Source organism: Dipodomys spectabilis, unplaced genomic scaffold (assembly GCF_019054845.1).
Source record: "Dipodomys spectabilis isolate Male_0828 unplaced genomic scaffold, ASM1905484v1 ptg000108l, whole genome shotgun sequence".
Classification (NCBI taxonomy): Eukaryota; Metazoa; Chordata; class Mammalia; order Rodentia; family Heteromyidae; genus Dipodomys; species Dipodomys spectabilis.
The window spans coordinates 3174041-3201496 of NW_024870785.1; the positions used below are offsets into that span (position 1 = coordinate 3174041).

The 27456-nt window shown below is 54.0% G+C and overlaps 1 protein-coding gene and 1 pseudogene across 2 annotated transcripts in view; both read right to left on the reverse strand.

Annotated features, from left to right (window-relative positions):
- Nucleotides 1-108: 108 nt before the first annotated feature.
- LOC122114517 lies at nucleotides 109-4664 on the reverse strand (annotated as a pseudogene).
- Nucleotides 4665-8201: 3537 nt separating this feature from the next.
- The window catches only part of Rasgrp1 (RAS guanyl releasing protein 1), a 38456-nt gene continuing 19201 nt past the window's right edge, over nucleotides 8202-27456 (reverse strand). Inside the window, exons 4-17 of one of the 2 annotated variants that reach the window (XM_042687804.1) lie at nucleotides 25463-25525; nucleotides 24097-24228; nucleotides 22941-23094; nucleotides 20754-20927; nucleotides 19980-20096; nucleotides 19572-19847; nucleotides 18742-18822; nucleotides 16951-17055; nucleotides 16364-16473; nucleotides 15821-15965; nucleotides 15080-15116; nucleotides 14354-14506; nucleotides 10272-10633; nucleotides 8202-9109 (exon numbers count right to left, since the gene is read on the reverse strand). In XM_042687804.1, the coding sequence (XP_042543738.1) occupies nucleotides 8975-9109; nucleotides 10272-10633; nucleotides 14354-14506; nucleotides 15080-15116; nucleotides 15821-15965; nucleotides 16364-16473; nucleotides 16951-17055; nucleotides 18742-18822; nucleotides 19572-19847; nucleotides 19980-20096; nucleotides 20754-20927; nucleotides 22941-23094; nucleotides 24097-24228; nucleotides 25463-25525 (2044 nt within the window). In that variant the 3' untranslated portion in view covers nucleotides 8202-8974. Of the gene's footprint in view, nucleotides 9110-10271; nucleotides 10634-12033; nucleotides 13840-14353; nucleotides 14507-15079; nucleotides 15117-15820; nucleotides 15966-16363; nucleotides 16474-16950; nucleotides 17056-18741; nucleotides 18823-19571; nucleotides 19848-19979; nucleotides 20097-20753; nucleotides 20928-22940; nucleotides 23095-24096; nucleotides 24229-25462; nucleotides 25526-27456 lie in introns of those variants that run through there. The other variant, XM_042687805.1, reaches the window with a different exon arrangement.

Here is a 27456-nt window from a genome sequence, read left to right on the forward strand (position 1 = left end):
AAGAAGAAAAAAAGCCGGAAGTGGCGCTGTGGCTCAAGTGGTAGAGCGCTAGCCTTGAGCTGAAGAGCTGAGGGACAGCACCCAGGCCCAGAGTTCAGACCCCACGACCAGACTCAAAAAAAAAAAAAGTATGAAAAAGTCATAGAAAAGTAAAAAGATAAAATTGAAAAACTATTGCACAGCCACATTATCTAGAAAACTTAAAGTTGATGTTTAGAAAGCTCTGCGCATGGATGATATAAATTATCTTCCATAAAAAAATGTGTAAGTAAGTCTTAGAACTTACTGACATCTACATTTAACATAATACATCATTTAAATCCCTGTTGGATGAGGTAATTGTCAAACCTCTAATAATGCTTTTATCTTACTGGAAATATTTGAGGGCAGCAACCAGAAAGAATTTCTCTAAAAATACCTTGAATCAAGAACGGCTCTATGAGCAGCTCTTCCAGTGGGTGAATTCGCTGTATTGGGCAATGCATTGATGACCTTGTATCGAACCAAATCACAGCCTTTGCTTTGTAGAGCTGGGTGAAACAGGTAGTGGATCGTTTCTGAATGGATTTGTCCTGACTGCTTGTCCTTTAAACCCGTTTTACACATTTCCATGCGGGCAGAAATGATAAGGAATGGAAGGTTCCGGTAGGGATTCAACCAGCACGACAGTTTTGAAATACTGAAGTCCTTTTACCGAGCTATAAGTAAAAATGTTTGAGGAGGGTCAGAGTAATCTCAACATGGCATTTGCAAAAGAGAACCTGATTTATTCCATTTTTGCATAAACCAGAGACCTGTGTTAACTAGAGCACTGCTATTGTAGAGTGTACCAAGGTGAGGTCCAGAGAGAAAAATACGAAGTTTGCTGAGGTATTGTTTAAACCTTGGCCTTGTAAGCACTGAATGAATTATTAAATTGCCCAATGAGTGTCCAATAAAGCTTATTTTTGAGACTGTTAGACTATATATTTGAGTATATTGTATTATTTCATCCAAAAGGCGATCAGTCATGCTCTCAAGATCAGCAAAAGAATCATTTTGATTTCTTTCAGACATAAGAAAAATCAGTTCTTCCTCTAGGCAGTCCAACTTCAATGTAAGTTTTTACCAGTCAAAGATCTGCACTGTGACCATCTAAACCATGCACACAGACAGTGAGTTGCACTCCATCTTTAGAGCCTTTGTCTTCTCCCATGCTGAAGTAAGGTACTGAAGATGCCAGCAGAGGGACATCACTGTACATGGATCCAGGGAGTTTAAATTGCTTCAATTCTTTTGCCTGAAGGAAGGCTTGTCTTTGAGGTTTTGGTGAATTTTCATATCAAGAAATTGAGGGTGTAAAGTTGTAAGGAATGCTGTGTGGCTGCTTTGTAATATGGCATCAGATTTACTTTTAGAAGAATACTTAAGACTACAAGGAGACTCGTGTTGCAGATGGAAAAGACACCCAGAAGTACAACCGTAGGCATATGCATCCCATTATTTGGATAATCACTGTTTACTTTTTCAGCTTTCCAAGTCCTCCTCCTGCTTCAGCACCTCTGCCTGCAGAGCAAGCACTTCCTGTCCCATCCAAAGTTGGATAATGTGTTTCTTCATAATACCTATTTTGAACCAGTTCTTGATCCTGTTCTTCCTCCTCATCCTCTTTGCTCTGTTCCTGCTGAAGGTTACTATTTCCTTTTTTACACATTTCCTTCCAAGAACTATCAGAACTGCAGAAGCTAACAAGACGTGCATCAGAAATACCTAGACTGCTCTGAGAGCCAAAATAATTTTCTACAAGCCCTTGCTTTACTAACATCAGCACTGGCCGAAAAAGACTCACTCACACTCACATGAGTTTTACTTTCAACAGCTGGGGTCCTGAAGAAATTTGAGATGTAATAGATCGTTACTTTTTCTTTCCACGGTTCTACCATCACGAACTTCTCCACTAGTAGAAATGGAACTGAAACAACACAAGCAGTCAGTGCCCAATGAAATCAGCTTTGAATTTAATGCAACTGCTGTTCCTGAGGGGTTACTATGCCCTATCAGGACTCTGGGAGTCTATAAATAGTGTCCAAGTTAGGTTTGGAGTTGCAGCTACCTTTCACACCACTGGAACTATCTTTATCTGAAAAAGCAAGTTGGAAAGGGTCTTTAGTGCTTGCATTTGAGGAATGTATTGTTCAAGTTTCACTGCCCAAATGCTCTGAAAATACAACACACTGCTGTTGCAAAATAATACTTGACTTTTTAGTATCACCATATTTTGGTAGACTTAGTACAGTTTGCTAGACTTAGTACCGTTTGCTATCTACTAGATGGCGTTCAGGTACAACAGATTCCTTAGAATTTTCATTGGGTGACAGTTCATCACCAGAAGGTAGAGAGTTTATAGGTATCAATGATGACTATCTCACGTAAAGCACTTGTACTCTCAGTGCAATGATTTCCTAATGAAAATGTTACATTATAATCAGGTTTCACCAAATGCTGAGGAAATAATCTTTCACTGAAAGGACCTTGTGCAGTTGCAAAGACCATCTTGGAGTTTGGATGGGTTGCAAGAAGAACTTGGCTCACTTTAAACACCTGAGTCTGAAAATCTAGAAGAGTCCTATGTGGCATTCATATCTGGTAACCTAATTGTATCTCCCACTTACTACAACATGATATTCTTCTGTAGAAGCAGCAGGTGGGTTACTTCTTAATTTAGCTAATGATTCTCCAACAGAACGGTACTTTGCTTCCTGCAGCTTCCTTTTCAACTATTGCTTCTGTATATTTGGATTTACCATCAGATTCTAAGAACTTAGAGTAGTAAATTATCCACAAATAGTTCTGTTTGTCCGGCGTCCTCTTTTTAGTTATTTCTCCCCATGGAAAGGATCTTTGTCACTGGACTTCAAGAGTTCTAAGATGGGGCTGTTTGATGACCATGGCATTTATCTGATGTGCTTCTGGATGCCAGGTTTTGTTCCATGGGTGTGGTTTCACTTGCAGATGGCAAGTTTACCTTCAATCGCTGAATCTAAATACCTATCTTGAAAGACTATAGGTAATGAATTGAGATCTCGTATCTAATTCACTACATTCAATAGGTAGGGGTGGAAGAGAACTGCAGAAGGAAGTGTTTTTGATACTGGTGCACATCTGTAGGTGACTCCGTGAAGTTCTTGGAATGCAATCGCAGTTTCCCTAGGCTGTTCAAAGCAAAAGAAAGCCACAGAAAATCGTGACCCCTCAAGGTCTGGTGTTCTTGTGCTAGTGATATTCTTAGTTCATGTAGTGTTAAAACGTCTAGAAATTGTCCCCATAAGGCCATCAGAAGTGAGCACAGTTGTGCAAGATTCATATTTCTAAGTTCTACAGATTAGGATTTTCTGTTTTCTTCACATATTTAAGTAAGTTGAGCTTCTACATCCATTTCCTGTACTATACAGGTATCTTTCTGGGTTCTTGACGGTTTTCTGAGAAGGCGCTCATATAGGACCTGCATGCTGGCCTCAGCCAGTTCTAGTTTCTGACAAGCGTGAATCTGCTGTTACCTTAATGAAGTAGCAGTGCAGTCCCTTGACAGCCAGTAGAAAAGTAGCACAAAGTGTCTGAGAATGAGGAGCATGGTGTAGGAGAGTGCGGTGTCTTGTGTAGTTAATGCCAAACCACACTTTCCAGTCTGGAATCCCAGTCTTTGTTTTGTTCTGGTGCATTTCTGTTTAACCAGGTAGTCTTCACAGGGTGAAGGAAGCTTACTAGTGGTTGGTGTAGCGCAATCAGTGACGTGTGAACTGTAACAGATACCACAGAAAAAGTGGATATAATCAAGCATGGCCTTCACATGATGATCAAGCCCTCAATAGAGGTTAAACTGCAGCTTCAAAGTCCAGTTACTTATTAGTTGTAAAGCACTCAGATCATCTGCCAAATAATCTCCATCTGTGAAGTGTAGATCCAAGGTAGAAAATGAATTTTCTAAAGGGTTTTTTCAGTCTTTGATCCAACAACATTTTGACTTTGAAGATCATTACATCATTTAAAACCACCTTGCCGGGCGCTGGTGGCTCACACCTGTCCTAGCTACTCAAGAGGCTGAGATTTGAGGATCGCAGTTCAAAGCCAGCCTGGGCAGGAAAGTCCGTGAGTTTCATTTCCAATTCACCAGAAAAACACTGTGGTTCAAGTGCTAGCCTTGAGCTGAATTGCTGAGGGACAGCCCCCAGGCCCAGAGTTCAAGCCTGATGACCGACAAAAAAAACAACCCTTCTCCCCCCACACAAAAAAACCCACCTCTGTTTTTGTACAGAATTTGAAATGTTTTAATCATGAACTAAAGTGGGAAAGGCTAGAGACACAACTGTTACGTGTAACAGACTGGCTTCTGCTCTGTGGGGAAATCTTGGTGGCATTCTCATTGTTGCATGAATCTGGTATAAAAACTCTGGAATATTCCGCATTGTAGAACTTGTTTAGCTCCACAAAAAAATTCCAGCATGGCTTGAACTTCACTCATTTTCAATTTATACTCAGAAGACAGATCTGGTAATAGCACCTCTGCTGATCAAAACTTCATTTTAACGTAATTTATACTTAATCTTGTTCTTTCAATTACTAATTCTTGTTAGGAATACATTGGTCCTCCCGACAAAGTGTAAATACAATGAAGAATTTACTGTTTGTGAGTTGTTTTGAGATTCCAAAACAAAATACACAATCCAGAAACCATCGCCGTGGCTCTGCCAATCATGCAGTGTCTTAAAAAAACAACAAAACCCACAAAAATTATTTTTTAAAATGTAAATATTTATTACCATTGAACTTGGAAAACAGAAAAGTATTTTGTCATGAATGAGTTTGGACTGTGGAATCGCATCAAGCTGTAACAGAGTCGGTTGCTTTTTTGTGCTCCTCTGATAGAAGAATGGTTTTAGGACACAGGGAAAGGGATGTCACCGTGTTTCAGTAGGTGACCGTTAGTAGTATTTCTATAAGAGAGTCCCCCCCTCAGTGCCACCGGGCCGTCTTTTGGCTCCGATTTATTCTTCAAGTGGATTTGAAACCTGTGTGGTCTTTGTGCAACAAGCTACATGAAAAGAGATTCGAGTTAGGTCACAGGAGCACAGCGCACACCCCAGTCTAGCGGGTGTGAGAAGCAGCGCTGGTGTGGAAGGGGATCTCACCTGTGCGCGCCCTCCACGTAGATACACGTGTGAGGAGGCGGGCTGAGCCGCGTCCCACAGCACTGCGGCTGCTGGTGATTGGCTCACAGAACACTGGGAAACGCTGGTTCTTGGTGGCCCTGTGTGGGTGGTGGTTGGAGGAAAGGAGGCTCCTGGGCACTTTGGATTGAGATGACTAGCTCTCAAGGTTCATTTGTCCTCCGTTGTCAGATGAAGAATTCCCACTTGCCAGTGCTTCAGGGCGCTGGTAGGGAATTGTTTTGGAAGGGCAGCTGTGGGAGGCTTAAGAGTGAATGTCATGGTGCTCATGTCCTGGACACAGACCGTTTTCAGTCCACTCCAGGCTCTCCGTGGGGGCTGCTGGCCAGCTTCCTTCAGTCTGGCCGGTCAGCCAGATGGCCGGGGAGGTGCTTGGTGTCTAGGGTTGACCTTCACAGTAAGCGCTGTGGCAAAATCTGAACTGTTACAACTGACATGGCATGCATGCTCCAGTCTTGGGCAGTAGTTTTCAGGCCAGGTCCTCAGATAGAAAAATAATGCTTTTGATTATTAGTAAACTGTGTGTGTGTGGGGGGGGGGTGTATTTAATGAAGACAATTTCATAAAGTTGAAGAAAATACTTTTTTTGGTCGTGGGGCTTGAACTCTGGGCCTGGGTGCTGTCCCTCAGCTCTTCAGCGCAAGGTGAACGCTCTACCACTTGAGCTACAGCGCCACTTCCAGTTTTCTGGTGGTTTATTGGAGATAAGAGTCTCATGGACTTTCTTGCTGGGGCTACCTTTGAACTGCGATCCTCAGATCTCAGCCTCCTGAGTAGCTAGGATTTACAGCCGTGAACCACTGGTGCCCGGCAAGAAAATGCTTTTAAAAAAACAGCTTTATCAGTAGTTATGAATTGCAAAAAAAATTATAAATTAGAAAGTCTATATTGAGTAATTGAGTAAAATATTTCAAACCACTTTACATTTGTACATGTGTGTATGTGTGTGTAGGTGTGCTCATCCTGAGGCTTGAACTCAGGGCCTGGGTGCTGTCCCTGAGATTCTTTGCTCAAGACTGGTACTGTACCACTTGAGCCACAGCTCTACTTCTGACTTTTTTGTGTGGTAAATTGGAGATAGAGTTTCATGGGCTTTCTTGCCTGGCTGGCTTTGTAGTGTGATTCTCAGACCTCCTGAGTAGCTAGAAATATAGGTACGAGGGCTATACTCATTTTTTTTCTCCAACACCAGTTGCCAACAAGGGTTTATGACTACTTTTAAAGTTTTTTTCCTTTGATACCTGGTTTAAAAAAAATACACCAGGCTGGTGTCAAGCCCATGATTCTCCCATCTTTGTCCAAGTTCTGTGGCTGCAGAGTAGAGTGTATTGTTACTTCTGGCTTATCTAGACTAAGTATTTGGGGATCATAGTATTTTGGGATCACTGTAGGGTGCTATGAATAAGGTGGTGGTCAGATACTTTGTACTGTTACTTCTTCATGGTAAAAAAGAACCTAGAAAATTTGGAATTGAGTAGCAATCACTTTGCTTTATCACCAAAACTCAGTTCAGTGGAACAGGAATATAGAGTCGGGTAGCCTGCAGTAGGTGTGGAGCTGAAGCCTGTACATAATTGTAAAGTAGAAGAAACGCGAGACAGGCAGGTGGAGGGGTCCTAACGTCCTTTATCATATAAATATTACATAAAGAAAACTTACATTTAAGTATTTTAAAAAAACTTTTACAATCTATACATTGGCTTTTTCCTTGTACTTCTTTTATCTTACACACTTTCAACAAACTCGCCAATGGCCAGGAAGAGGGTCGTCCACAGAGACCCTGAGTGCCCGTGGTGTTGAGAAACGCCATCTGCCCCTGGCTCAGGTACGGGGGACCGGATTCACAGCCTAGGCTCAGTAAGACAAAACCATGTTTCAGATTCTTTTTTTTCTCCGTCAGTTGTGGGCTTGAACTCTGGGCCTGGGCGCTGTCCCTCAGCTCTTCAGCTCAAGGCCACCGCTCTACCACTTTGAGCTACAGTGCCACTTCTGGTTTTCTGGTGGTTCACTGGAGATAAAGAGTCTCGTGGGCTTTCCTGCCTGGGCTGGCTTTGAACTGTGACTCTCAGATTACAGGTGTGAGCCACTGGCGCCCAGCTGGTCTCACTGGCTCCTGAAGCTGCAGCCGACACAGTTCACTCACTCGCTTTTCTGCGGCCCAGGCACATTTTTTTGTTTCAGTGCCATGAGAACAGATTATTTATGTGAAAACTAACCTGTGGCCCGTATTCTGGGTAAAGAGAAAGAATTGTGTTCCATGGCTGTGTAAAAGCCCTGAGCCAGGCCCTTTCCATTCGAGAAGCTGTAGTGAATGCAGGTCTTCACGCATTCCATGGAAAACAAGGAACGAGAGCTGCTCTGCGGGCATCATGCAGTGCGGTGGACCCCAGCAGCGCTGCCTGGATTGGAGACTTCTGAGTTCAGGTTTGGGAAAAGGATGAGTCTGCAAGTAAAGTGACTTTGAAAACTCCAGTTTAGCCACAAGCCAGTTCTCTGTCACGAGAGCACTACCCAGATGTGCATGCAAATGAAGAAGCTGCCCGTGCAACCTGAGTCCTCCAAGCAGGGACACCGGGTGCTGGTGGCGTCAGGTCTGGGACGTGGTTGAGATTCAATTCTTAGCAGTCCTTGTGTGAGTCAGTGCACCATCAGAGCTTGCAAGCTGGAGGCAAAGTCTCACTCCTCCCAGACAATCAGAAAATTTCTAGAGAGAACTACGAAGAAGCCAACAACAGTTTGTAAATAGCTGCTCAGGCAACCAAATGAACCTATTTCTCATCCACCTTCCCAGCAGAAGAGTCATAGGAGGGTACTTGTGATTTTACACAACAGTATACTCTACATTGTAAGCAATTTCTCCATCTTGCAACAAACTGCAGTGACACATGCATGCCTGTTACCGTATATACATGTGATACACATAAGTACATGCTGTCAGCTACGTACAACACTGATCCAATCAGCTTAGTTCTAATAGTGAAGACAGTTTTCGCACAATCCAGTTCAAAGAAAACTTTAAAATAACTTACTTTTTTTTTAGACTATGAAGGGTTAACCATTCTTCATAGACTGTTTCTTTAATAAAGCCATACATCCCTAATTCTTAGTGCAGAATGCATGGGACAGCATGTTTATGCTGTGTATTTTAGCCAGCTAGCCATCATGTATAACACGTGGTAGCTGTTTCTGGCAGTGAGTGTGTTATTCTGGAAGGACTTTAAGGCCACAAGTGTGAGTGGCTGTGCAGTTGGGTCATGTCATGGTGAGCAGGCTGAGTTCTAGAAGCTCCCTTCTGGGTGAATGTGCTCGGGTCAGAGGCTGGGGAGGGGGGTGGGGGAGGACCAAGGCTGATTGGTTAGATCTGAGGTAGTGAGGTCAGAACCAGATTCACAAAGAATGCTGGCCTGTAGAAGTCATTCTGGGTGTGGGTGATGGTTTTTGGGGGGAACAAAGTAAAGCCCCTTTTTCAGAAGAAAGCAGACTTTTTCCCCAAGGTTGCCGGTCTAAGGGAGGAGCAGGCCACCTGAGCTGTTCCCTTCCCAGAAAACTGTCATCACACTTTAGCACACGTGGTGTTCATTCTAGAAAAGAGTTGCATTATGAAGGCCACAAGCTTCACATTCCTGCCTTCCTCCGCTCGGTGCCGTACGAAGCCTCCCGTTCACGCGCAAACAGTCATGGCCGCTGCTTTTGTGGACGTCATCACCTGGGTCTGCTAATGAGTCCAGGGTCCAGGATGGGGGGTGCTCATCCCTGCTTTTGTTTGTGGGCTAAGAGCAGTCTCCGTGCTCCATTTGGGCCAAGACATGATTATTCTTTTCCAGCCGGAGGGATTCTATTTTCTTCTGTGCGTATTTCAGTTGGATCTTCAGGGCCTCGTTGTCGGCCTTCAGGGTATTTATTTCCTACAGGGGAGGAGAATGAAACTGGTTAATGCAGCAGCGGGAGCAGCGGCTGGGCTGGAGCAGGCGGGCTTCCTCCTGTCCACTGGCTAGAAAGCACAGCATGCCACACAGCAGTGTCATGGGTGCGAGTGTCTGCCGGCCTAGGAAGCCACTCGGAGCACAGCCGTGGCATGCTGTGTAGCCATTCTTAACCGGGCTGAGCCATGACAGCAGGGCTGGAAAATCCTATACCATGAAATGGAATACTGTTCCCCTCCCCAAGCCACTGCAAACTAATGGTTCTCTTTGGATAAAAGTAAGAATTTGGCCACACCCCCTAAACTGAGATTAGTTATCTAATTGGCCAGAATTTAATTAGAGCCCTCAGCTGATTTCTAGGCTTCTGATGGTGAGGCCGGTGTTGTTGCGTTATAGCACACTGGGCAGCGTCTGGTAACTGGGGTCCACGAGCATCTCAGTGGATTCTCCACGGCTAGCTGTGGGCTTCACAGGTGGCACACAGCCCTCACTCCCTGGAGTAGGTGGCAGGTCTACATTTTGTAGGAGGAGAAAACACTGCCATCTAGTTTCAGACCAGAGGGCGGAGTCTTCATTTGACTTGTCCCGTGCGTGCTGAGTCAGAGGGATATAGACGCTAAAATAACCTGCAATCTTCAGTAAGACAACACTTCCATTTTGCATGCTGTTTTAAACACTGGCTTCATCTGGCTAGCTGGTTGTGGATAGGACTGTTGAATTATGGACAAGGCATAGGATTTCACCTAATAGGAGGACAGAACATTGCTCCTTTGATGTGGATCTAGCAAAAGGAGCAGGGCGGCAGTGAGAGGGTGGCTGGGGAGGTGGGGGGGGTTCTGCACTGACTACAGCAGCTCCCAGCACGGGCCTGTGCAGTGCCGAGGTTTGGAGCCAGAGTGTGGAATCGTAGCCCTCTGTTTTACAGAGTACCACATAGTATTTAGCCCAGTTTATTATTGGTCTATGAGGACTTCATTGAACACCGTATTATGTCCACATACATAGGTACAGTTACGTTTACGAATGGGCTTCCGTTACTTATACTCAGCAACACGGCCTCTTTTCTGCCTTTCTCCCCCCTTTAACCCGCTAGTGGTCACTCTGGTTTGGATCTGCCCGGCCTCGCGGGAGGGAGGGGAGGTACCTGCTCCAGCTCTTGGTATGTCGGGAGCGGGAGGCGGCGGAGCTCCTCTTTTGACTTGAGGAAGGACTCCTTATTCTCCCACTTGACGAAGGCCCGCTTTCTGACCAGGACCGGGCTGGGGCAGGGGGACGGGGGGCTGGGGGGCACGTAGAGGGTGTCCTGGGCCACCTTCCGCGGGGAGGAGAGCACCAGCTGCCCAGGAGAGCAGGGCAGGGCTTCCGTCTGGATGGCCTTGTGAGCCACGGCCCGCTTCAGGCGGACAGAGATCTTCTGGGAGGACACGCCCATCAGCATGATGGTCCGGTCCTTGCTGTCCTCCCCAGGCTCCCCACCGTGGACCGCCAGCGCGCCTTCCTCGGGACCTGTGGAGACACGCAGGCGTGAGCCCACCCAGCACCCCGCGTGGCCGGGGACCCGGGGCCAAGCCGCAGCCCAGGCCACCCGGAGGACGGGGCATCTCGTGCTGTTGGCACAGAGGAGGCCAAGGGGCCCCCTGCCTGCCTCCCGCTGCAGGGGTTCACCGGGCAAAAAGAGCAGGAGTGGAGAGCGTGTACAGGAACGCTCTGGCAGTACTTCCCGTGGCCTCGGGAGTGCCCACAAGGGCAGCAGGAACTCTGGGCCCCACCCCCTGTGAGGTGGAGGTGGATGGAGATGTGGAGGTGGATGGAGATGTGGAGGTGGATGGAGATGTGGAGGTGGAGGTGGATGGAGATGGGACAGACCAGCCCAGAACTGTGAAGCAGAGGAGCCATGTCTTGGCCAAGAGTAGGCATGGCTGCCAAGGGAACTGGAGATCACCCAGGACTGAATCTCAGCTCCACAATTACCAGGTCCCACGCAGCTACCGCAAATAGATTAGGGTTCTCTTTCATTAAAACAGTGATGAAAAATACTTTCCAGAGCTCTGGAATTAAATCATTATATAGGAGAAAGGGCCTATTAAAAAGCATACATGTGTGCCGGGCACCGGTGGCTCACGCCTATAATCCTAGCTACTCAGGAGGCTGAGATCTGAGGATCATGGTTCAAAGCCAGCCCAGGAAGGAAAAGTCTGTGAGACTCTAATCTCCAGTTAACCACCAGAAAACCAGAAGTGGCGCTGTGGCTCAAGTGGTAGGACACTAGCCCTGAGCTGAAGAGCTGAGGGATAGAGCCCTGGCCCAGAGTTCAAGCCCCACAACCGACCACACACACACACACACACACACACACACACACACACACACACACACACACACACACCAAAATAAACCATATAAATAAGTAAAAAGTATACATGTGTTTGCATTAAGATGTATTTTTTTCTGTGATGAAATTTTTTAGGTAAGATGTTGAGTAATCAAGACAAGGGGAAAAAGTTCTTGATTATAACTTAAATTTTAAAATTTGTATTCTGACATGCATTAAGATCCTAGAATTGTTCCCAAGAGCTACATCTAACTATTATTTAATATTGACTTAAATAAAGCTTAAATTTGCAGTGACACCATGAAGTACTAGAGCCCCCTCCTGTAAGAATGTAATCTGTCACAGGCTAAATGACAGTCTTGACAAGGGCCAGGCAATTTTCTTCATCCATGTATAACTAGCACTACTTTTCCATGAGACTCTTTTTTTTTGGGGGGGGGGGGTCCAGCCGTGGGGCCTGAACTCTGGGCCTGGGCGCTGTCCCTCAGCTCTTCAGCTCAAGGCTAGCGCTCTACCACTTGAATCACAGCGCCACTTCCGGCTCTTTTCTTTTTGTTTATATGGTGCTGAGGAATCGAACCCAGGGCCTCAGGCATGCAAGGTAAGCACTGTACCACTGAGCGACCTTCCCAGCTAACTAGCATTACTTTTCCATGTTTACGGGCTCAGTGTGCTCTTCCCATGCGTGCATCAATCTGCATTGACCATGTCCTGCCCTGCCCCTCCCTCTACTCTCACCCCTAGTAATCAACCACTAAGACCGGATGGTCATCTTTCTGTGTATGGTGTATCTCACTAAATGCAGTTTCTTCCAGTTCATTTGCTACAAACAACAGGATTCTGTTTTCTATATGGATGAATGATACTCTGTGGACTGTAATAAACCACACTGTGTACTACATTATACTGTGCACGGGTGTGTGTATAGTGAAAGGATCCGTCCGTCTGTGGATTGGCTGGCTCCATGTTAGCTGTTGCGAAGAGGGCCAAGATAAACGGGCGACGGCGTCTCTGCCTTGCTGGCTTCCTTCGGAGATACCCCTGCAGTGGGATAGCCTGCTTTGTGAGAGACCACGCTACCTCCCCCGCTCATTTCCCACGTGTCTTGTCTTACAAATCTTGTTTTGGAAGTGCCTGGCTCCAGCTTTCTTCTCTTGAGGCTGCTTTGGCTACTTGGGGTCTTCTGTGCTCAGTATGAATTTTAGAATTGCCATTTCTGCTGACATTTGATGGGATTGTAGTGACTGACCAGTTGCTCCTGGTGGAGTGAACACAGCAACGATGTCCTTCCAGGCCATGAGTGGGGAGGTCTTATGTTCTAGTACCTTCTGTTTGTCCCCCGGCTTTTGAGTGGGGAGGTCTTGAGTTGTCATTTCCGCTCCTAAGCTCAGAAGTGTTACTGGTGCACAGGGCGCCCCGCGCACACTGTAGAGGGTCCGTCGGACAGAGCCACCCCCTCTAGTGCGATGCCACTCGACTGCGTGCCGTGTGGCCGCCCTCCCGTGGGAGGGTGCCGGTCCCCTGGGTGCTGTGTCGGCCAGGCTCCCTGGTGCAGGCGGGCTGTGACACCGCGGAAAACCGAAGCAGGTGTCCTTAGTGCAGACAGTGGGGACCTGTGGGTGCTTCCTGTGGACAAGCGGTGGCCTCTGGCGGCCATGCCCCGGACCCCGTGGACGCAAGCACACGGGTGTAGCGGCAGGGGGGCTGCGGCGGCCTCTGCCGCTGCAGTGGGCGTGCCCACGCAGGGAGGAGCCCCAGGGCGCCATGGACCCTGGGCCTGGAGACAGGGCTGCCGCCGGGCTTCTCTCTCCTTGGACTGGGCTGTGTGGACTGCGTGAAGCTCACTGTAGGGTGTGTCGTGTGCACAGCAGCAGCTGCCGGCCCAGACTCTGCGCCTCCTTCCACTGCAGAGCCCGTGGGAGCCGGCACTGGGCCAGCAGCCGGGTCCCTGGTCCTGACCCCAGTGGCAAGGGTAGGGCCGTCACCCCCTGCAGGGCAGAGCCAGCCTCGGCCCAGGCAGCCACCTGCTGAGCCAGGGCCATGGGCTCCCGGGTAAAGCACCCTGGGGAGAGTGGCTACAGCCAGTCACCGCTGCCTGGTGTTGGTTTCAGCAGCACTGGGGGCTAACGGGGCTGCGCCTGCTAGGTAAGCGCTCCTGCTCTTGGGATGTGCCCCCCTGCTCTTGATACATTCGTTATCTCCCAGATGAGGTCTGCTTGTGTGGGACTGCACACCTCCAGGTCTCCGCCTCCCAGGTGGCCGGCATGCCAGGCGGGCAGAGGTGGCTGCTTCCGTTCTGTGATCTTGAAGCCTCCTGTTTTCCTTAGCAGTTATGCTCAAATCACAACTTAGAACACAAGCACTGGTTGAGGTCAAATTCCTATGTGTTGGGGAAGCAAAAGGAAGAAGAGCAACAGGAAAGGAGCCCTAAGCTCCAGGAAGAGTCCCAGAGCAGCGCACGGTGCTGCGAGCCAGGGCGGAGGCAGCCTGGGAGCGCAGGGCCTCGCCGGGGAGTCTGCCGCAGCCCGCAGATTCACTGCTCCCAGCCGGTTTTCCTGGGAAGATGTGTGATCGCCTAATGTGATGCGTAACCTTAAAATGGGGGTGTAGTGTGCACACTGTCTTCCAGTGGCATTCGCTAATTTATATTAAAACACGGAACGTCCGCTCGTCAGTTCATTCGTGTATTCTTTCTTGGGGGAAAATCTGCTCTTCAGCACCACAAGGTCTGAGAGACAGACCTGCACTGGAATCCAGCTGTGAGCGGCGCCAGCCCTGGCCTGGCCGTGAGGTCAGGGTAAGGCGGAGCAGCCGCGCCCCAAACGCAGCCCTCCCCGCCCGCTCTGAGGTGAGCGCCCCATGCCCGCTCACCAGAGCGCCCCACGCCCGCTCACCGTACAGCAGGTGTTTGGCTCCCAGCGGGTAAAGGCCGGACACGGGCCCTGCCCAGGCGCTGCCCTCCGTGGGAGCTGCCGGGCTCTTGGCTCGCTTCTTGCACTCGAACACCACCAGGTCCTTGCACTGCTTGTGGCAGTTCATCCCGCAGTCTATAGACGAGACACATTCTGGATCATTCTGGTGTCACCAGATCTCTGCACGCAGTGCTCCCCGGTCTGTCTGTCTGCCCTGTCTTTTTTAATTTTTGCTTGGGGCTGGAACTGTTGGCCTGAGCACTGTCTCTGAGCTCTTTTTGTTCAAGGCTAGGGCTTAACCACTTGGAGCCACCACTCTGCTTCTGGGTTTCTGGTGGTCAGTCGGAGGTAAGAGCCTCACGGTCATCCTGTCCGCACCGGCTTCAAACTGTGATCCTCAGATCTCAGCCTCCTGAGTAGCTAGGCTAACAGGCTCTTGGAGGAAAGAGATGGCTTCCTGTCCTGTTCATTCTGGAAAACCCTCTAGAGGCTCCCAACTTCTGGGCCTGACTCTCTTCCTCCTGGTAAAAGGTTCTCACCCACACGCCTGACCTGTTCTCGCCACAAGGAAGGGCTCCCAGGTCCTGAGTCCCCACAGACACAGGAGGCTCTCTCTCCCACTGGGGCCTGTCTTGCCTGACTGCCTCCTGCCTGCCAGCCCCCTCTGCGGGGCAGCGGGGGGCCCCCCACCCCGGGGCCGAGTCTTACCTTTACATCGGTACCCCTGCTTGATCACTCCCCAGAGCTGTGGAAGAGGAAACAGCACCACACAACACCGTCACTCAGCTGGGGGAGGCCTCCAGCCCACAGCCTTCCTGACCCTCAGGCTGCTCTCTCCCTGCTGCCCCGCTGCCTTACACTGAGAATAGGGGCATTTGTGTTGACCACTCGGGTCCTGCAGTGGCTGTGGTGGCCATGGCCCGAGAAGAATGAGTCCGCCAGCTCCCCTCCCACCGCCCCCACCTCCCCCATGCGCGCGCGCGCGCGCGCGCACACACACACACACACACACACACACACACACACACACACAGAAAACCCAGGGAAAGGGGGCTGTTGTGTTTCTTTTTTGCCTAATACTTGAAGCATGCTTAAAAAGCGTACTCCAAATCCAGCCTCCTGTGCCTTCCACCAAGGCCTTCCTGTACCAGGGAGGACAAGACGGGGATTAGACAGGGAGGGTCACCCTGGGGCTGGCGCGGGGGCTGGCGGGGCTGGCCTGGGGCTGGTGGCGTTGGCCTGGGGCTGGCCTGGGGCTGGCGGGGTTGGCCTGGGGCTGGCAGCGTTGGCCTGGGGCTGGCGGGGCTGGCCTGGGCGCTAAGCTGGGTGGAGCAGGGGTGGTGAGGTCCGAGCCTCGCGCTCTCACGTCAGCGCCCCCCCCACGCCAGCGCCCCCCCCCACGCCAGCGCCCCCCTCTCCCCTCCCCCCCACGCCTCCGGAACCACGTACAAATCCCGCACAGTTGTCACAGAAGGTGGGCTTCAGGTAGGTGGTCTCCTGGAAGTTGTGAGGGAAGCCCAGGCCCAGCTTGGAGTAGATGGAGCTGGCCCTCATGAAGTAGGCTGTGATCTCCGCGCGGCTGATGAGGCCTTCCCTGGGGGGGAGCCGGGGTGAGCGCGGGCCGAGGAGGGCAGCGATCACCTCCTGCCTGCTTTGCCTGCTGGGCTCCCTGGCTAATCCGACCACCACGAGCCACGGCCCCGCCTTCACCCCACACACCCCACACACCCCAGCCCACGGCCCCGCCTTCACCCCACACACCCCACACACCCACACAGCCCACGGCCCCGCCTTCACCCCACACCCCACACACCCACACAGCCCAGCCCATGGCCCCGCTTTCACCCCACACACCCCACACACCCCAGCCCACGGCCCTGCCTTCACCCCACACACCCCACACACCCACACACCCCAGCCCACGGCCCCGCCCTCATCCCTCCTCGCCCCTGCCCACCATCCCCGTCCTCGCCTCTCCTCGCCCCTCCTCACCGGTCGCCGTCCATCACGCAGAAGGAGAAGGGGAAGCTCGCAGCTATCTTCTCAAACTCCTCCTGGGAGATGTAGCCGTCCTGGTCGTGGTCGTAGTTCTTGAAGACAGACTGCAGAGGAGAGGCCCCAGTGAGCACAGTCGGGAGCACGGAGAGGATGAAGGGGGCGGAGGGGGGGGCGGGGGGGCGGGGGGGGAGGGGGGCGGAGGGGGGGGGCGGGGGGGTGTGGAGGGGGGGCGGGGGGGGAGGGGGGCAGAGGGGGGTGGAGGGGGTGGGGGGCCGGAGAGGCTGCCCGGGGGCAGGGGCACAGGCTCGCACGGGCCCTGGTGCTGCCCGCCTGCCCCGCAGCCCACCCGCACCCTTCTCGCTGCCCGCTGCAGCTCCTCCGGGGCTCACAGCAGCCTCTGGAAGTGCTCCGCTCCCCGGCCGGCCCAGGGCGGAGAAGGTGGGGCGCGGCGTGGGGCTCACTCCTCTGCAGCCCGCCTCCCTGCGGCAGGCCTGTGTGACCGGGGTGTCCTCGGGGTGTCTGAGGAGGGGCCCCCCCACCCCCCGCTGAGCCAGGCTCATGCGCCCTGGAGCGGCACTCACGTCCACCATCCTCTGCACGTGCTTGCTGATGGTCTTGGGGTCGGGCTTGGGGGAGACACCGGAGGCCCAGTCCACCACTACCGGTGGCTTCGAAGGCGTCAGAGGCTACAGGCAACAGAGCAGTCCCGTGACCAGGACGCACTTGCTCTCCCACACACCCACCCCCGGCCACGGGCTTTCAGCTCTTCCACTCAGCCACGGCAGAACCCACGGCCACCCACCTCTACTGACCTCCAGCTACAATGAGCCATAGGAGGAAGTACAGGGAAACACTCCAAGACACTGGACAGACAAAGACTTCCCAGATGGGAGCCCTGTGTTAGCCCAGGAAGCAAAAGCAGAAACTGACCAATGGAATTACATCAAACAAGAGACTAAGCCGGTGAGCCACTGGCTCACGCCTGTAATCCCAGCTACTCAGGAGGCTGAGATCTGAGGATCAAAGTTCAAAGCCAGCCCGAGCAGGAAAGCCCATGAAACTCTTATCTTCAATAAACCACCAGAAAACCAGAAGTGGAGCTGTGGATCAAGTGGTAGAGCACTTGCCTTGAGCTGAAGAGCTGAGGGCCAGCGCCCAGGCCCAGAGTTCAAGCCCCATGACAGACAAAAAAACAAAAACCAAAAAACAACAACAAACCAAGACTACTACTCTGAACTGGGAGAAAATTCTGTGAGCTGTTCATGTGATGATTACTGTCCAGAATAAAGACCAGGTTTGACGGAACTCAGGAGGTAAGGAAGACTGAAACTGGAGACTATTCTGGGCAAAGGTTGTCAAGAAAGACCCCGTTCTTAACAATCTGGTGTAAACGCCTATAATCCTAGCTACCTGTAGGTAGGATGAAGGTTCAAGGCGAAGCCTATACAAAAGAGTGACACCCTGTCTTAAAAATAACAGAGACTGGGTATGTGCTTTACGTGGTACACTGCCTTTCTAGCAAGCTCAGGTCCCTGAGTTCACACCAAAGCACAGCCAAATAAACTGAGTAATGAAGTGGATAAATGAGCTAAGCAGATTTATCTCCAAAGGTTATAAACAACTAGGAAGGATATAAGAATATGCTCAATTATTAGCCACCGGGAAAATGCAGATCAGAATACAACTATTAACCAGAATTAAAAACTCAAGACTGCGCCTGGTGGCTCTCACCTGTAATCCCATGTACTGGGAAGCAGAGATCAGCACTGAGGTTCAAGGCTAGCCTAGACAAAGAGCAAGACCCATCTCAACAAATGAACCAGCCATGGTGGTTCACACGTGCAATTCCGGCTTACGGGAGGTGGAGGTAGAGGGAGGGTCCAAAACTAGCCTGGGCAAAAAGGTGACACATCCTACCGAGAAGTGATAAAATGTAAAAGGGATGGGGCTGGGACTCCAGCCGTAGAATGAAACAGATCATCTCTATTTCCCTTTTGCTCTCTAGTCCCTCTCTGCTACAGAGGTGGGTGATAATGAGTTCAAATAAAACCTAAGACAGAAAAATCCCAAGCCTGTGTGGGCTGAGATGAAATCCATTTCCAAATCCTTGAAACTTAAACTAAAATCCAAAAGCAGGCGAAGTTAACCTTTCCATCGAAATGCCACTAACACCTTGGAAACGAAAGCTGCCAGTGATCCGCAGCAACGGTGTTCACGGTGACGCCCAGGTTCCGTGGAAGCGGGTTCCCCCGACCCCCTGCAGACAGGGCCCTGAGCCTCCTCGTTCGTCTTCGTGCTCTCGCGTGGGACTGGACCCCGTGGAAATAAAACGCGCCACGTTAAGGTGAACAAAGGAGCTGAGAGGAACCTACCGGCGCTCTGTGGTTCTTGGGTTCGCGGGCATAGGAGAGCTCATAGATCTCGTCTTCTGTGTAGTAGAGGTCCAGGGACAGCTGCAGAGAGGGACAGAGCAGGCTCCCTTATCCCCCAGGTGCCTGGGAGTGTAGTCTTAAAAAATCACCAAGTTGCGGGGCTGGGAATGTGGCTAGCATGCACAAATCCCTGGGTTCGATTCCTTGGCACCACACAAACAAAAAGCCGGAAGTAGCACTATGGCTCATGCCTGTAATCCTAACTACTCAGGAGGCTGAGATTGGGGGAGCATGGTTCCAAGCCAGCCCAGGAAGGAATGGCCGTGAGACTCTTATCTCCAATAAACTACTCAGAAAAAGCGCGGAGTACGGTTGTGGCTCAAGTGGAACTCAGGTCCCCACTGAAGTTACTGGTGAACTGTGGAGCCGCAGGTCTGGGAAGAAGCTCCCGGTCACTCACACCCAAAGTGCAAACCTCGCACTCCACACGCCATGAACACTCCAGGAGAGGGAGCTCAGCCAGGGGCGGCAGCATCCAAAGAATGCTCAGTGCTTTTCCTCAGTACTCTGCTGTCCCCCAGCCCCCCGTTCTTGGTTATCCTGGGGCTTGAACTCAGGGCCTGGGTGCTGTCCCTGACCGGTTCTGTCCCTTCTGTGGAGGGGCTGTGTCAGCATGTGAGCCGGCCTGGGGTGTGAACGCAGGAGGGCTACTGCGCCAGACGCGGGAAGCCCGCAGAGTCCCCGCTGCGTGAGTCCAGGCTGTGCTCCCCCTGCTGCGGCCCCTCCGGCCGGCACAGGGGGACGGGGAGGGGGGAGGGGAGGGGGCTCACCGTGAGCAGGTGCACCAGATCCTTGTTGGCCTCGAGCGGCGGGGCAGCCTCCTGCAGCTGCACCAGCTCGTTGATGTGGCTGTACAGGGCCAGCAGCTTGGGCACGTTCACCTTGCCGTCCTCCAGGTAGTCGGGCATGGCTTCGTGCAGGGAGACGAGGTCCTTCAGGTGCACCCCCAGGATGGGGATCTTGAAGTGGGAGCACTCGCCGTAGGCGCGCCGGTAGTTGTCGTAGTTTCTGCAGGAGGACAGCAGCTCCGTCATCTCGCCCAGGACCTGCGGGGCAGAGGCACAGGGCGGTGGCCGGCGCCTCCCCAGCCCGGGGCTCCCGGCTCCCCCCGGGGTGCTGTGGGCAGGAGGTGGCAGCGGGGAAGGCTCCTGGGGGCCGAGAGGCGCCGTGACACTGACCTTATTGATTTCGTGGGGGACGTGCGAGCTGGTCTCCTTGAGCCTGGAGATGGAACTGTGGCAGAGCCCGCCGATCACGGCCATGAGCGTGTTGAAGTTCTGCAGCTGGTGGAGCTTCTGGGATGGGAGAAAGCGGCGTCACCGCCCTGCTCTGGGGCCCAGGCGCCTTGGAGACTGCGCTCCGCTGCTCCCCGGGCTGAGTCCCAGGCCCGGGACCGCCCAGAATTGCCGGTGCACCGTGGCCGGGTGTGGACCCCCATCTCCAGCAGCGGCTCCCGAGACGGCCCCGGTGTTGAACACAGACGGCTCTGGAGGTGAGGTCTCCACCTGGGGCAGCCTCCCAGGCCTGTCCCCCCGTGGACAGCGGAGCACACGGCCCACGCGCCAGACTTGGGGGACACTTGTTTGTGCCATCCAGAACTGGAAAATCGCGTCCCCGAGCGCTACCTCTCACTTCCTCTGTCCCACGTTTCCTGGGTGTCTTTATTCTGGAGATGGGGACTCCGCCTTGCTCCCCGGTGCAAAGCGGCCACAGGCTTGGCCCATCACCCGGCCGGGCGGCCCCGGGCCTCCCTCCCTCAGCCGCACTGGCAGGGAATCGCCCCCCTCAGGTGTGTGGAGGGTGGGAGCAATCTAAGCAGGCCTAAGCGGGATCTGCACCCAACATGGCCCCCGTGTGTCCTCCTGCCTCATCCCGGTGGAAGGGACGTGGGGGGGCAGGTCCTCCACCCCGCGGCCCTACAGGTGGGTGGGCGTCTCCACACCGCCACTCACCTGAGCCACCTGGATGAACTTGACGAAGACCTGGGCACGGAGCTGCGGGGTGGGGCGGCTGAGCACCATGAGCTGCACCCACTGGGAGACGCCATTGCACAGGGCGACGGAGCGCTCCATGGTGGGGTTCTCCTTCACACAGCTATTTACAAGGTAATTTTGATAATCAGAGAACTGGGAGGGGGGAAAGAGACAACTGTGAGGACCGAGCCAACGTTGGAGAAGACAGTTCCCCTAAAAGAAGTTCTTCTCCGCCCCAGTTGTTAGCTTCAACATGAACTCCGTCCCACCCAGGGCATGGAGTTGTGAGCAGCCAACACTGCGCAGACGCACGTGACCGCGTTCACACGCACGCACGCGCACCGTGCTGAGGGGATTGGGACCTCGTGCGGATGGGCGAGGATCTGGTGTCCTCTCCTGGCCAGCCAGGGACGCCAGGGACAGGAGGGCAGGAACCCGGGCTAGCTGCGCGTGGGGACAGGCCTCCTAGCTGGACAGGGGCAGTGACTATGCTGACCACGAAGCCACGGGGGAAAGGCCAGGGATGGTCTAGAACGTCTGGTGTAAGTGATGGCCACAGCGAATTTATTACTGGAAACACAAAGCTCATTAGTCCTGAGAGTAAAAAGTTACCAGGACTCACTCCAAGGATTATCAGGAGGAGACTAATGTTGAAATCACTGGTGATATCAGATGCTGGTGGATCACGCCTGTAACCCTAGTTAAGAGGCTAGGATCTGAGGATCGCGGCTCAAAGCCAGCCCCGGCCAGGAAAGTCTGTGACTCTTCTCGCAAATAAACTACCAAAAAATAAAACAATAAAGGCAAGTAAAGCTGTGGCTCCAGTGGGAGAGCACTAGCATGGAGCACAGAGCTCAGGGACAGACCAGACCGAGTTCAAGCCTGAGCAAAATTAAACAACAACTACAAAATCGTCCTTATCTCCCCTTCTCCCCTGACTTGCAGCAGCAAACATCCAGTGCCTTTCAGTGCCCAGCAGAGAGAGACTTCCCTGATCCCTCATGGTGGGAGAAAATTGCCTTTGGGAAAACTACTTCAAACCACGTAAGAAAAGCAAACAAATGGAACCCCTGGACCCGTTCTGCAAAAGGGACCTGGACACAGATGCCCGCGTCCAGCGTCCTTCCCACGGGCAAACCGGGCACTCCGGCTCCCGCAGGGCTGCCCACAAGCTGTCCCTCGCTTCCCACCCTCTCCCCCTTGCCGCTGGGGAGCTCGAGCCCTGCCTGGGCTCTGGGCCCACGCGCGCCCCTGGCTGCCGGGCAGGGCTCCCCAGGAGCCTCCCCATGGCAGGCTTCTGTGGAGGAAGGCCTTGCTGCAGCCTGGGGGTGGGGTGAGCGGGTGTCTGCTTCCAGAGTGGGTAGGATGCAGGGGGGGGGGGGGGTCCCCTAGCTGGATGATGGCCAACGGTGGTATGAAAATGGGAGCCTGCGCCCAGTGCGGCCGGCCTGCAGGTGTCCATGACACGGGGGGGGGGGGGGGGGGGGGGGGCGGGGGAGGGCTGAGGTCCTCGCAGGGGTCAGCACCTCCACCCCTCCACCCCTGCACCTGGGCTCTTGGGGCGGGGGTAGGGAGGCAGGGTGCATCGCGAGGACTGCGGGCAGCTGGTGTGTTCGCCTCTCCCCTACGGGACCAGCACGGCCTTGCAGAGCCCAGCGAGGGCAGGCCGCCTGGGCGGGCGCTCTCCCGCACCCTGGAGCTAAACCCCTTCGGCTCTGCGGGGCGGCCCAGGACGCCAGCGGCGGGGTTTACCTCTAGGACAGGGGCTGTCAGGCCGCAGCAGCCCCCCTTCAGGGCTCTGGCAGGCCGAGCGGCCTCTACTTTATGTAGTGATGTCCCAGAGTGGTTCCAGGCTCCCCCAAGAATGGGTCCAAACTCCCAGGACACACAGCCCAGCTTCTTCTTTGGTTGGAAAAGATTACCAAGAACTTTCTGGAAATCTAACGATGACGAGTGCATGTGTGTGGGGGCACACGGGCCCCGTACCCTAACCTGAAGCCTTCTGTGCGTGAGGGGTGGGAGGGGCTGGCCTGGAGACCCAGGAGGGGCAACCAAAGGCGCCCACTCTCCGGGCGGCCCAGCACCGCGAGGCTCGGGCGCCCAGGCTGCCCGACGCCCGCGTTCGCCCGTCTCCCAGCGGGCGCACCGCCCGCCGTGGCTACGTACGGAGATCCTCCGGAAGGACTTGAACTCCAGGTAGGTGAGGTGCTCGGACAGCTCCTCCGGCTCCAGGTGGTCGAAGAGCAGGGACACCTTGCGCTTCTTGCTGGCGTTGGACTTGATCCTCTGAGTGAGCTTCCTCGACCAGTCCCGCGCGTTGCTGTGCGGGCAGAGGAGCGCGGGAGAAACGACAGCGGGAAGTCACACCCTCCGCACACCCACCACGCGCACAGGACGCACAGAGCCGCACCGGCCGGGTCACCTCCCCGCGTCCCCGGGAAGCCCGGCTGACCTCCGGTGCCCCCCCGCCCCCCCATGTCTCCACACAGTCAGCCCACATGGCTTCCCAATGCTGGACAGCGTGGGGCAGCACGGCGTGTGTGGCCACTCAGTAGAGGGGTTCTAGGATCCACAGGGACTGGGAAGCTGTCACCCTCGCCAGCCTCCCTGGTCACCGAGTGTATGACAGACTTCGGGAGGTCCTGTGGAAGGCACCCCGCTCTCACTGCTCCCCACACCTCTAGCCAGCTGGCGAGGACACCGTCCTGAGACGGGGCGGCCGGCGGCCAGGGAGGCAGGCCGGGCGCGTGCCCCCGGCCCTCCGCTCGCTGCTGCGGCCGCCCGGCCCACCGCCGGCTCCAGAGGGACTTTGACATCCCGCTCTGGACTGGCTCGACCAGCCGGGCAAAGCCGGGCCAGGCCGGGCAGGACGCCGCGGGGCGGGTCTCCAGATCCCCGGTGGAGCTCAGACCCAGGTCTCAGCTCTGGAATTCCCTACGGGCAGGAGCTGAGTTCCTGCAAAATGAGCAACTACGCGGTGGAGACGGGGGCTCCCCGCCCCCTCACCCTGGGAGAGGCCGACACTGCTGCGCCCTTCCCCGCGCCCGCGTCTCAGGCTCCACCTGGTACAGTTTTAGCACGCCTCCCCCATGCCAGCGCTGGCTTCTCGCCGCGGTGGACACGGGGTCCCCACTTTCTTCCTGACCTGCCCCAGCCTTCTCGCCGCCGTGGCCAGCGGTCGGGGCCTGCTCAGCGGGTAACAGGCCGGCAGTGCCGCTGCCAGGGGCCGGGCCGGGCAGGGCCAGCGCGGGCCGCGGGCAGTGCGGGCAGCGGGCAGCGAGCCGCGCGGCTGGGTGCGGACAGGCGGAGGCCTGGCACTCACATCTGAGTGGTGTCGATGAGCCGGCAGTGCGACTCCTCGCCGGCGGCTTTCACCAGCTCCTGAAACTTCTCCATCGTGTCCGTCAGGCTGGCGTCCATTTTAAACATGATCCAGAACTCGGTGGTCCAGTACCTACAAGGAAGGGGGGTGAAGAGCAACAATCTGAACCTGACCCACGGGGGGGGGGGGGGGACGGGGGACACTGAAGCTGCAAAGAGGATGCCCAGAAAACCAGAGGCCCGCCTGCCCACTGGTGGGGGGGGGGGGGGTAGAACAAGGTACAGGGAAATGAACAGGGAGGAGATTCAGGCGCCATCTTGTATCTGCATTAACCACGAAGGACAAACCACAGCCCCTGTGGGGACCACGCACCTCACCCATCGCGGGGAGCAGAACACACACGTGAAAAGTAGTATTTATAGGAGTATAGACGACTACAGATTTAGGAGAAAATGACAGGCTATGGAAACTTATGTGTATTTTGATCTCAACTACATTTTAAAAAATCGGTGTAGGGCTGGGAAGGTGGCTCAGTGGTAGAGCTCTTGCCTTGCATGCCTGAGGCCGTGGGTTCGATTCCTCAGCACCACATAACCAAAAAGAAAAAAAGCTGGAAGTGGCGCTGTGGCTCAAGTGGTAGAGCGCTAGCCTTGAGCTGAAGAGCTGAGGTACAGCGCCCAGGCCCAGAGTTCAGGCCTCACGACTGGACCTCCCCCCCAAAAAAAAATTGGTGTAAGCAGGGTGCCGGTGGCTCATGTCTGTCATCCTAACTACTCAAGAGGCTGAGATCTGAGGATCACAGTTCAAAGCCAGCCTGGGCAGGAAAGTCCAAGAGACTCTTTATCTCCAATAAACCACTAGAAAACCAGAAGTGGCGCTGTGGCTCAAGTGGTAGAGGGCTAGCCTTGAGCTGAAGAGCTGAGGGACAGCACCCAGGCCCAGAGTTCAGGCCCCACAACTGACAAAAAAAAAAAAAAAAATCATTGTAGTAAAAAACAAAGGAAACGTATCCAAAGTAAGTAGTTGGATCTTAGTGACTGAATTGTATTGGTCTCTGACTTTTCAAAATGTCATTATGTTTATAAGCTGGGATAAAAACACCAAATAGATCATTATTTCTACATTCCAATGTCACTGGGCACCAAAATGCTGTAAAACTGAAAACAGTAACAACAGCGACAAAATTCCAGAAGAAACGTATGGGCTGTGTTGGGAAATGTCCAGAATTAAGATTTGTCCTTTTCCACTCCTCCAGAAAAATGTTCAGGAGGGGAAAGCAGGAAGAGGTGCAGCAGCCCGCCCCTCCCTCCTTCCCTCCCTCCTTCCCCCCTCCCCTCTGCCAGAGATGCTTCTGGCAGACAAGTACCTTACGAAGTAGCAGATCTTCAGGCAGAGCCCCGGGGAATCCTTTGCCAGGGCCTCTTTGTAGGTGGAACTGTGGTTAAGGTGAAATGGAAGAAGCCAAAGAGCCTCCAGCCTTGCACACCAGAGAAAGGAACCTCTGCCAGGTCTCCAGAGACCCTCCTTCGTGTTTACTGTTTACTCATCCATACACTAGCAAACTCCACGAAGAAACGGTCATTAAGAACACTAATGTCCTACCCACTCAGGCCTTGGGCAGCTTCTCAGGAGGACTTGAGATCTGAGGATGGTGGTTCCCATTCAGCCCAGTCATCCAAGTCTGAGAGACTCTTCTCTCCCATTAACCACCAAAAAAGCTAAATGGAGGCGTGGCTCAAGAGGTAGCACCAGACTTGAGCAAAATAAAGCAAAAGAAGAATGCTCACAACTTGAGTTCAAGTCCCTGTGCTGACAGACAGACAGACAGACAGACAGACACAGACACACACACACACACACACACACACACACACACACACGAGGCGAGGGACAGGTCACACAAAGCCATGAGAGTAACCCCGTAGGGCTGGGCAGCACTACAGGCCCTCAGCTTTCTGAATAGAGCAGAAGACTGCTTGCGTCTCTGCAGACGCGTGGGAAGGGTTTCGTTTACAAGCCAGAGAAGTGACACCAGTCCCCTGGTGACCGTGGGGGGCCCGGCCATCTTTCTTCTGATGACAGACCGGCACAGGCCGGAGGTCTGGCCCCGCAAGGCCTCCCCCACTTCCCCGCCAGGCCTCCACATGGCGGCTACACTGGGGTTCCGGGCCTTTCTGTGGGTCACGAGGCCCTGTGCACTGTAGAGGCCTCAGTGAACTGGAGGAGGGTGGTCTTGCTCCCGTGGGGTTTTCACTCAAGGCTGGTGCTCTACCCTTGAGCCACAGATCCACTTCCTGCTTTTTGGTGGTTACTTGGAGCTAACAGTCTGGCTGGCTTTGAACTGCGATCCTCAGAGCTCAGCCTCCTGAGTAGCTAGGATGAGAGGTGTGACTGGCACCTGGCTAAAACCTAGAGTTGTGTTTGAAAGGGGGGAGGGCGGGCGGGTGTCCAGAGCCCCACAGTGGGGTCCTCCAAGGGGAGGGGCTGGCCAGGGTGAGGGAGCGCGGGGATTGCTGTGCGCAGTGTTGTGGAGAAGGTGGAGAGCGCCAGGGGTGGGCGGGGAGGCGGGCCGGGCTGTGGAGGGGCTTCTCCTCATCCCTGCCGGCCGGCCGGGGAGCCACACTAAGTCTGCGGCTGGCAGAGGCATGAAGCCATGGCCTGTGCACGCTGAGCGCAGGTAATGAAGGACCAGGACGCGCTGGCCGGCGGGTGGAGGCCCAGGGAAGGGAGGCTGGGGACGTGAGGTGTGAGCCAGGGGGTGGTCACTGCTGAAGAGATCCCGGGGCTGAGAGGTGTGCTCTGGGGTGGCCGGCGGGACGGGGAGCCCCCCCTGGGACGTGCGTGGCCCGGGCGGCTGGGTCATTAACGCCCAGCAACCTGAAACCACGGCTCAGCCAGGCAGGGACACGCACGCGCAGGAGCTGGCTGATTCTGAAGCGGCTGAGGATGGAGGTGGGAGGGGTCTAGACCACGGGGGTCAGCAAGGCCGGAGCCCCCTGGGTCAGTGTGGGCAAGGATAGGGGAGACCACTGTGATGCGGGGCGAGCGTGCAGGTCAGGGGGCAGCGAGCGTGAGGCGGGGTGCGGGGTGCGGGGACCGGCAAAGAAAAAAAAGCAAGAACCCCATCTCAATGAGCGTGCTGCGTCTAGTGATGGCTGCTGTGAGTCCAGCTAGGTGGCAGATGGAGGTAGGAGGATCACAGTCCAAAGCCAGCCCTGGGCCGGAAAAGAATGAATAGATAATGAGAGCAAAAGCGGGGCTGGGGGGCTGGGGAGGGGAGGGGAGGGGAGGGGGGGGGAGGAGAGGGGAGGGGAGGGGAGGGGAGGGGAGGGGAGGGAGGGGAGGCCCCAGCCCTGGAGC